Source organism: Chelonus insularis, unplaced genomic scaffold (assembly GCF_013357705.1).
Source record: "Chelonus insularis isolate UGA/USDA-ARS -01 unplaced genomic scaffold, ASM1335770v1 contig_403_pilon, whole genome shotgun sequence".
In the NCBI taxonomy this organism is placed as follows: Eukaryota; Metazoa; Arthropoda; class Insecta; order Hymenoptera; family Braconidae; genus Chelonus; species Chelonus insularis.
In genome coordinates, this window is record NW_023276560.1 from 497,667 (window position 1) to 507,782 (window position 10,116).

General features: G+C 30.4%; 2 protein-coding genes across 3 annotated transcripts; one reads left to right on the plus strand and one right to left on the minus strand.

Annotated features, from left to right (window-relative positions):
- Nucleotides 1-80: 80 nt before the first annotated feature.
- On the plus strand, nucleotides 81-6,349 carry mop (myopic). Of its 2 annotated transcripts, XM_035086594.1 has the most exons (7): nucleotides 81-337; nucleotides 491-693; nucleotides 769-4,469; nucleotides 4,556-5,806; nucleotides 5,873-5,935; nucleotides 5,996-6,028; nucleotides 6,098-6,349. In XM_035086594.1, exons 1-7 carry the CDS (start codon nucleotides 251-253, stop codon nucleotides 6,220-6,222), a joined length of 5,463 nt encoding a protein of 1,820 aa, XP_034942485.1. In that variant the 5' UTR covers nucleotides 81-250; the 3' UTR covers nucleotides 6,223-6,349. The 2 variants fall into 2 exon arrangements, with proteins under 2 accessions (XP_034942485.1, XP_034942484.1); XM_035086593.1 differs by having other exon boundaries at nucleotides 5,873-6,028.
- Nucleotides 6,350-6,777: 428 nt separating this feature from the next.
- On the minus strand, nucleotides 6,778-9,778 carry Tmtc4 (Transmembrane O-mannosyltransferase targeting cadherins 4). Its single transcript, XM_035086690.1, has 10 exons — nucleotides 9,641-9,778; nucleotides 9,333-9,558; nucleotides 9,077-9,260; nucleotides 8,821-9,000; nucleotides 8,279-8,736; nucleotides 7,818-8,201; nucleotides 7,641-7,748; nucleotides 7,427-7,568; nucleotides 7,254-7,368; nucleotides 6,778-7,180 (listed from the first exon to the last, which is right to left on the minus strand). Exons 1-10 carry the CDS (start codon nucleotides 9,672-9,674, stop codon nucleotides 6,858-6,860), a joined length of 2,154 nt encoding a protein of 717 aa, XP_034942581.1. The 5' UTR covers nucleotides 9,675-9,778; the 3' UTR covers nucleotides 6,778-6,857.
- Between the last annotated feature and the right edge of the window lie 338 nt (nucleotides 9,779-10,116).

The window sequence follows — 10,116 nt, forward strand, 5'->3', positions numbered from 1 at the left end:
CTAACCTATTTCAGTTGAAGCAACCTTTGAACAAAAATTTTTTGCCGGGTTCAGATGCTAACTTCATACCATTTATTTATGAGATTTGTGAATTTTTGACGTTTGTCGTTATCCCGATGTACGGTAACTTTTTTTAGAAATTGATGCCAATGTAATGGTTATTGTGATTTTATTTTCAACTTACCATTGTTAGCATTCCATATTTTATTCAATTAATTTTTAAAACTCAATAATTTACAATAAAAGAAAAATGGAAGCAGTTCCAAGGCTCCCTATGATATCATTCCGATTAAAAGTTAGCCCTGTTCCAACATCATTTGGCCCAAAATTGAAACAAGTAAATACAATTTATAAAAATATTTTATTATTTAAAGAATTTTTATTATCTTGATTAGCCTTTCGCTATTATACCGTTGAATATAGTTTTGCTTTCACAAGTTACTGTTTTCAACACTTTGTTATTTGCTAATTGCATCATTTATTATTTCAGTATATTCGTGAGTTTTACCATGAAGATCCAGAATCATATACCAATGAAATTGAACAATTAGAAACTCTAAGAGTTATGGCCGTCCGACCATTTATAGCAGTAACAGGATGTTCATTGCTCAAAAAGTATTATTGTCAGTTACATTTCGTCCAAAGCAGGTTTCCAATGGGCAATGATGAACCTGCTGCAGTGTCCTTTTCGTGGTAAATATTTAGTTTATATAAAGAAAGTACCTTTGATATAAGACATTGACAAATATTAATAAAAAAAAATTTCAGGAAAGACGCTTATGCCAATATGATATTCACTCTTTCAAATATACGTTTTGAAATAATTTCAATTTTGTATAATATTGGTGCCATTCATACACAGTTAGGAGCTACAACAGAACGTACATCAGCTGATGGTATGAAAATGGCATGCTCACATTTTCAATGTGCTGCTTGGGCGTTTGAACATTTGCAGAACAGTTATCCTCAACCTCCTGGGGTTGATATGGCACCAGAATTAATGAAATTCATGCATCAACTTTGCTTAGCTCAAGCACAAGAATGTATTTTAGAAAAAAGCATGCTAGACAATCGAAAACCGACTATAGTTGCTAAAGTTGCAAAACAAATTGTTGATTATTATGCATTAGCTTTATGGACACTAGAACCAAGTAATAGTGATGAAAATACAATTTCTGAAACTGTTGGTTCAAAAATATATAAAAGCTGGAAGACTTATGTTAAATTTAAAAAAGCATATTATATGGCTGTCACATTATTATACCAAGGATTAGCTTCTGAAGAACAACAGAAAATGGGTGAACGTGTTGCATTTTATAATGCTGCTTTAGCATCTTTAAATAGCGCTCGAAGCCTTCATACAAGTGCTAAAGGTTCTACAGGAATTACTGGAGTTGCTGGAGAAAAAGAAGCTATTGAAGAAGCTTTAGTATTTACTAATGACGTTATAGAAGGTAAAAGAAAAGCTGCAAAAAATGAAAATGAATTTATTTATCATGAAGAAGTACCAGATAAAGATGCTTTACCAACAGTAAATGGTGCATCATTAGTCAAAGGAATTTCATTTAATGTTAATGATGCTGAAATATCAGGCCCAGATATATTTGCAAGATTAGTACCAATGAAAGTACATGAAGCAAGTTCACTTTATTCCGAAGAAAAAGCAAAAATTCTCCGTTCAGTTGGTTCAAAAATTGAAGAGAAGGATCAAGCTTTAGAAATGTATCTTGCATCTTTGAAACTTCAACATTTAAATCTGTGGGATCCTGATCGTCCAGAAGAAGTAGAAAATCTTCCGCTACCTGAAGAATTAGCTGAAAGATGTGCAGCATTAAATGCTAAACCAACAGCTATTCAAGACTTGGAAGACATTATGAGTAAATTGTCAGCAACATATGGAGATGTTGAAACAATGCTAAAAAATATCGATAAACTATTAGCTGAAGAAGAACGAAAAGAAAAACAATATCAAGAAGCTGTTGGAAAAAGACCACCCTCAATTGTGGCAACAGATTTAACTAGAGAAGCTAAAAAATATGAAGAAGCTCACGCAAAAGCTTCAGAAAGTAATCAAGCATTGCACAGAGCTATGTCATTACATTTAAATAATCTTCAAATACTTGCTCAACCATTAGATGAACTTATGGCTAGTATACCATCAATAAAAAGTGGGAAAAATCCAGAAGGTGAAACAGATAAACAAAATGTAAGAGAATTGAAAAGAATTTTGGGGAAGATTGAAGAAATGCAACGCCAGAGAAGTGATCTGTATTCCAAGTTAAGAGATTCTATATCACAAGACAATCTTACAAGACTTTTGGTAACTGCAACGGCTGATTCAGCGCCATTAGATACACTTTTTGCCGAACAACTTGAGAAACATCAATCTTTGGTTAATTTGATTGATCAAAATCTTGCAGCGCAAGAAAATATTCTCACAGCCTTAACAGATGCTTATGCACGAACTGCTGAAACCCGAAAGGCTGTCGAAGAAGTTTTGAAGCGTCGAGAGCTTATGATATCATCATTAATTGCATCATATGATGCTTATGAAGATTTAGTTACAAAATCCTCTAAAGGATTAGAATTTTATAGAAAACTCGAGGTAAATGTAACGAAGCTTCTACAACGAGTAAAGAGTACATGTAGAGTACAAGAAGAAGAACGTGAGCAAATTCTTGCTAGAAATGATAAAGATAATAATGTTGATTCTTCAACAATCCCAACAACTGAAAAAAAATCTGGATCCGGAATGAAGCTAAGAGATCATTTAGCAAATAGAATAAAAAATAATCCAATTTATCAAACAGCTTATGGGGATAAACAAACTACTTCTGTTGCTTCAGTACAATCTAATATTCATCCTGGCTTAAAAAGTTATCCTACCGATCCAATTGATATGGATCTTCAAGATCCACAGCAAATTTATCAATATTATGACTATAAAAATTATTGTATGAATAATTCATACATGGCTCAACAATACTCAGGATATGATGCCACCAATCAAAGAACGATTAATCATAGTTTGCCTCGATCTAATACTACAAATAGTGATAATATGTACCATCAAGCTGGAGGATTAACGAATACTGAAGTTGTCAGTAATAGTAATCAGTATGCAGGTTATTCAAATATTAGAAATGATCAACCAAGTTTACCTATTGTGAGCCAGCATCCATATCCTATTCAGACAGGATATGAAGAATCTAATTATCCTCAATATCCAGATTATCATGCGATACAAGGATATCAAGTACCAACTAGCTATCAAAGTGTACTAGGACAACAACAAAATTATCCTTTGACTTATCAATCTAATTTAGCCGCTGGTCAATCATCATCACAGACTTCTGCATTAAATCAACAGGGCATACAACCACAACATATTTCTGTGGAACCTGCAGCAACAAATGTTGTTTCTCAAAGTCAACAATACAATACACTTGCAACTGTAAATCATGATATCTATGCCTCTTATCAAACATCCGTTTCGAATCCATCAATATCCGTTCCATATCAAACTCCAATGTCAACTCTACCAACTTCAGAGACTTTGAAAAATTACCCAGTCGTGAATCAAGAATCTATTCACCCTATTTCTCAAACTAATCAAATTCTTCAACAAATGTACTCTACTTCTGAAGCTTCAAATCAACAATATATTACTCAACAAGCTACCGTTCATACGGCTAACTCTGGATATACTGTATCTAATCAATATTCAACCAATCAACCGGATGAAATTATTTCAAATCGAGCCATGGATCAATCTCAATATTATTATACAAGTAGTCATAATACTTCAGTTCAGCCAACATCATCTTATATTCATTCATCTCAACAGAGTTACATGGATCCAGCAGTGGTACAACCGAGTATTCCAAATCCTCAAGTATCAATAAATCCTTCCACACAGACTTATGCTAATAATTATGGCCAAACTTACTCAGTTGATACTAATAATCATCAATATCAAATTCCCCAAGTTCCCTCAAATTCTCAGATTTCTATTAATTATCCTAATGATCCTGAAATAATTCAGAGTCATACCAAGTCGTCGGGATATCTTCAAAATTATCAGTATTCTCTCCAAAGTCATACAGGAATGGCTCAATATCCAAATTACTCACAAGGATATTCTGGTACTTGGGATTCACAACAAGCTCATGGTTTAGGAAATGATTCATATAAAGGGCATCCAGGATATTCATTTAACTCTAATCTAGGAAGTTATGAATATAGTTCTGGTTATCAAAATTCTCAATCATCTCAAGAACCAACAACGCCAAATCCTTCTCAAAATATTCAAACACAGGATCAATCAAATTCTTGTTATACTAGTGCTAATAATGCATCTATAACGAATTTAACACCATCTTCTCAACATTCTAATAAAACCTTTGAGCCGACAGTTGATGAAAAAAATTATTATACAACTCCCTATGGTGTTCAAAATTATAATCAAGGTAAAAACTTTATTCTATATAAGTATCAATATCTTTTCTTAATGACGTCTAATTACTATTTCATTTTTTTTTTTTATTTAATCTAGAAACTGCAAAAAGTGAGTCAAATAATTATGGCCAAACTTATGTACAATCATCAAATAATGAAACAGTTACAACGACATCAGAGTCAAAAAAATCTGAAATTTCTCCAGAATTAAAGTCCAATTTGGATCTTCTTGCTGATTTGGATATTACAATTAATCATGCACCTTTGGTGCCAGAAATACAGCCAACAAAAAAAGAATCGAAAAATGATTCAACATTTGATGTTGTTGAAAAACCTAATAAAAAAGAAAACGATGATACAAATATTTCTCAAATTGATGATAAGCTTGAAAATTTACAAATTGTCTGGGATACTTGGTATAATGATGTTCAGCCAAAAAAAGATCCACTTGGCGATCCAGTAATTCTTCAAAAGTTTATTAATGATATCGAAAAATACGAAAAATTTATCGATAGTCTAACAGTTAAGACATTAAGTGGTTCAACAAGTCTTGATATAAAATGGAAAGAGGTTCAAGATTTCGAAGAGCGTGAGAATAAAAAGCAAACGTGTAACGTAGCTATAGCACATTCAAGTGAAAATCGGAGTAATGATTGGATTCCTTACGACTCAACTAGAGTAAGATTATCAGGAATTAATAAAACTTTAGATTATATAAATGCGTCTCACATAACAGATTTAACTCAGTGGACACCTACATTTATTGTTACTCAAGCACCAAAACCTTCGAGTTTTGAAGCTTTTTGGACAATGATTTGGGAACAAGGCAGTGAAGTAATTGCTTGTTTATGCACTGATTCACAGTTAAATGATGATATTTATTGGCCAATGAATAAAGATAGTAATTTAAATATTGGCAGCTTTGTTTTATCATTAAAGAGTTCAACAAATCATGTGACTTATGTTCAAAGAGTTATAGGAATAATTCATTCAGAAAGAAAAATTGAAAGAGTTGTAGTTCACATGCAATATTTGGCATGGCCTGCAACTGGTTTACCAAGTAGTCCTGGACCTTTACTATCATTTGCTACTGATATAATGTCTGAACAAGCATTGAGACATTGTCCAAAACCAATTGTAGTTCATTGTTTTATTGGAGGACCACTTAGTGGACTATTTCTTCTTGCTGCTGCAACTGTGTGTCACGTGCGAGCAGGTCATGGTGTTGTTGATGTACCTCTGGTCTTTTCAACTTATTCCAAGTACCGTACATGTTTAATTAGTAAAGAATTTCTACTTTTTGGGTATAGGATGGTCCTATATCATGCACAAGATATTCTAATGAAACGTAAGTTGATACAAAAATAAATACTCTAATTTCATAATTAAATCAAATTTAATATTATTTTTAAAGGGGGAATTCTATCATCTACACGATCTACATTTGATGGATTCGATAGTATGAAAGGAAATAAAGGTAAATTATTAAAAAAGAATCAACTATGTCATCCTTCTGATGATTTTCTTCACAATTTAGGCGTTGGTGTACAGCACGGACTTACGAGACAAAGTGAGTTTGAAAAAATTTTATGTCTACAGTATAGAATTAATCAATTAATTATTTAATTATTCTTTGTAGGTAATGAACAATTGACAGGGCCGTCTCAAAGTAAAGTAAATAAGGAATCTGAAGAAAAAACTGATAGGGCTAAACCGGTGGATCCATTAAGTCAATTAGATCCTCTTTGGTCGATTCGAAGATAATTTTAATATTGTGCTCGTGATACACATTTGTACAGACGGTATAATTATTATATATACGTATATTAAAAATATTGTACTATTAATATAAAACTTTTAATTAATGAATGAAATTATATATACCTGAAAATGTATTGAAATTTCAATTTTAAGTTTAAAAAACCTTGCTAATAATTATTACCAATGTAAACGAGAATAATTCGGGTATGGAGCACATTCCCCAGTATTTAAATTCCCTAATACAAATTTTTATTGAGAATCCTCAATGAGTTAGGCATAAGTAATAAAAATATTCGATAAAAACTACACTTCGGAAATATACCGATCGCATCTACTGGCCAAATTTATGATAAATCTCAAGTACGGAGAAATTACCCATTTTCAAATTCTCTGGACTCCAAAAAGAAAAATGAAAACAATCAACACTAACCTTTTTGAACAAAACGTAACAGTTAAAACACGTACCAAAAAACAAGCAATTTTTTAAATACAGTTCATTTATTTAAAAAATATGTATATATGTATTTCAAATACTTATATAATTTTTTAATTGTCGTAAGGTGGACATTTATAAAAAATCATTTTATTTACACATCATGTGAGTTTTAATCAATAGTATTATATTAATTTTAAAATACCTATAAATGTTTTTTTGTTAATAAATTTTGTAATTTTTTTATATTCAATTTTGCATTTTGATGATTCGGATCAAGCTCTAGAGCTTTGTTATACATTATTTTTGCTTTATCTAATTTGTGCCAACGATGATACAAGACTCCCAAATTGGTGTAAATTGTAGGATTATAAGGATCTAACATCAGAGCTGTTTGGAATTCATTTTCCGCTTCAATATAACGTTCAGATTTACCCAAAATATTTGCAATGTTGAGACGAATCATTGCATCATCGGGAATTAATTGTTTTGCTTTCATTCCTTGTTTCAAAGCTTTTTCTGACATACCTAAACAAAAAAGCAATATTCCATTTAATTTTTAAAGGATTAATTGTCTAGTTATTTTCAAATAAATAAATACCCATATCATCTAATAACCGTATAGAATTAATCCAAGCTCGACGGTGTTTTTGTTCTTGATCAATGGCTTTAGACCATGTTTTTAAGGCTTCTAAATACTGTTGTCGTTCCATGAACTATGAAATAAATTAGAAATAATTGGTCGTTTCAAAATATAGAATACAAAATAATTACCAATAGGCCATAATTGAAGTAACAATCAGGACAATGACGCCTGTAGGATAAAGAAGTTTTATAACATTTTTCTGATTCTTCATATTGCTTGAGTGATGACAAAACAATTCCTAAATTCATCCAGGCTGCAGCGAAATCCTGTCTAAACTTTAATGCATCAGATATAAAGTATCTGGTAAATATGAAAGAATAGTAAAATTAATTCGAATCTCACTGTATTTCAACTGCTTGTCTTAACAATTTCTCAGCTTTTTTATATTTCCCTTGATCTTTCAAAAGGTTTCCAAGATTGTTCATTGCTTGAGCGTATGTTGGATTCAATCTGTCAATTTAAATACCATATAAAGATTGAATATTTTTCAAATACAAACAATACATAACAAATAATTACCTCAAAGCTTCTAAATATTCTGCCTCAGCTAAAGTTATATTCCCCAAATCTGCTGCATTTTTTGCAACATTATAATGTACTTTAGCATTCAGAGGACATACAGATAAAGCAGAACGAAATAATAAATGTTCATTTTTCCATTGTTCACTTCTTATCCAAGAACGTGCAAACCATGTGATCACTAAGACAAAATACATTATCAAAGGCATTTTTATTATTGAAAATCGTTCACATAATTTTTTTAACCCAACAACAATAACAAAGCAATATCCTGCTGAAGGAAGGTATAAAGTTCGTTCAGCCAAGACAAATCCAACATTGAAAAATAGATTGCTTGCTGGTAAAAATGGTATTATCATCATGCTTAATCCTATTGCAATATATCTAAAACAAAAAAAAATTAATTAATAATTTAATTAAAATTTTGTGTGATCAAAATTATTATAGAAATTTCTTGTTACTTTGCATCATCATCTTTTTGCTTCATTAAGAAAAATTTTATTAATAAAAATCCAAAAACTATCCATAATAAAATTATTGCAAATAATCTTGGATCCCAGCCAGTTATAAGAGGAACACAGCCCATAGACCAATCGAATGATAACCATTCTGGGCATATCAGCAACCATAAATTTAAAGCATAAATATATTGATAATTTACATGACGTAGAAAAATATTATCTATAAAAGATGCCGGATTGTCAACAGGTTGAAATGTTGGAGTTGAAAATCCCATTAGACTAAATCGTAGTAGAAGTAGTAGCATTCCAACTATTGAAAGAATTACAAATCGTAAGAAACTTGAAGATTTAACCATTTTTTTTAAAATGTTGCAGTGTTTATTAAACTTTAACAATTCAAAACCATCATAGACATTCTTCTTATTAATTATTATTAGGTCGTAGGCGAAACAAATACCCTGAAATTTTGGAGCAATTATTTATATAATAATGGATTATTCTTAATGTACTTTATATTTTAATAATTAAATTATTATGCTTACAATAGCAGTAATTCCTGTTTCTTTGAACAACATTGCAGAAGCAATGCACAATGTACAAATGAAGATATTTATAACAAATATACAATAATTTTTTTCTTTCATCCAACAATCATAAAATAAAATTGACAACCAAACAAATATTGCACTAAGTATATCAGCTCGACCAACAATTCCTGAAATCTATCAAATTTTTTTTCAATCATCTGGCTTTATGAAAAAATTTTAAATATTAATCAAGTTATAAAAAAATACTCACTGCTTCAGAATGAACAGGATGTACAGCGAATAATAGAGCTGCATAAAATGCCAATTGTTTTGAATTTTTATCCAACAACTTTTTGAATACATAATAAACTAATATACAGGCCAACGAATGTAATATTAAATTAACTATATGAAAATCAACCGAATTTAGATACCCTCTGATCCAATAATGTAATCTATAGAAAAAATCGATTAATTAATTTAATAAAATGATCAATTTTTACTGCATAAATAAAATGAATCAGTACCTAAATGTCAAAACAGTAAATGGTCGGTATGACCTATGACTTTGTTTATGTGTAAGTTTATTGCCCCAAAAATCATTTTTAAAGATTGTTAACAAAGGTGTAGAGGAGATATCAGCATTGTTCAAAATTGCCGGAGAATCATCAAATACAAATGATCCATCATAAGAATTAATGCAACATAAGGAAGCTATGAAGATGATAAATAGAGCTAATGGTGGTGGTATTACTGAAATTATAATCGATTTATAAAATTAAGATGTAATTTTATGAGAAAGATAAGTATTTTCAAACAATGAATTCACAATTACCCGGCAAACAACAATTAACCTTCAAACTCATCATTTGTTTATTTTAAAGATAATTTTCGCAAAAAATTTAGGTAAAAACATATTTAAATTCTTTTTGAAGGCTAACAAATCATTTTAATTGATTAAAACTAATAAAAATGCATTAACAATAACAGTAAATCCTTAACAATGAGATAACATGTAAAGGTAAGATGTAACAATCAATAACTACCGCGCATCCTCACCTGACGCCCTCACAGATCCTTATTATTACAAATAGGTGAAAGCATACCTCAAAGACTACAGTTTCATTGACTTGAATTTCTTGAGAACAGATTGGGGCCGTACAGGTTTTTAAAAGAAATAAAAAATTAAATGTATTGCACAAACAATAACTATTAAAAGTTGGTCATTATTTATATATAAATTTGATAAAAACGGTTCTAAAATATTTTCATAATGGATATAACATAATATAAATTAATATAAATTGTAGA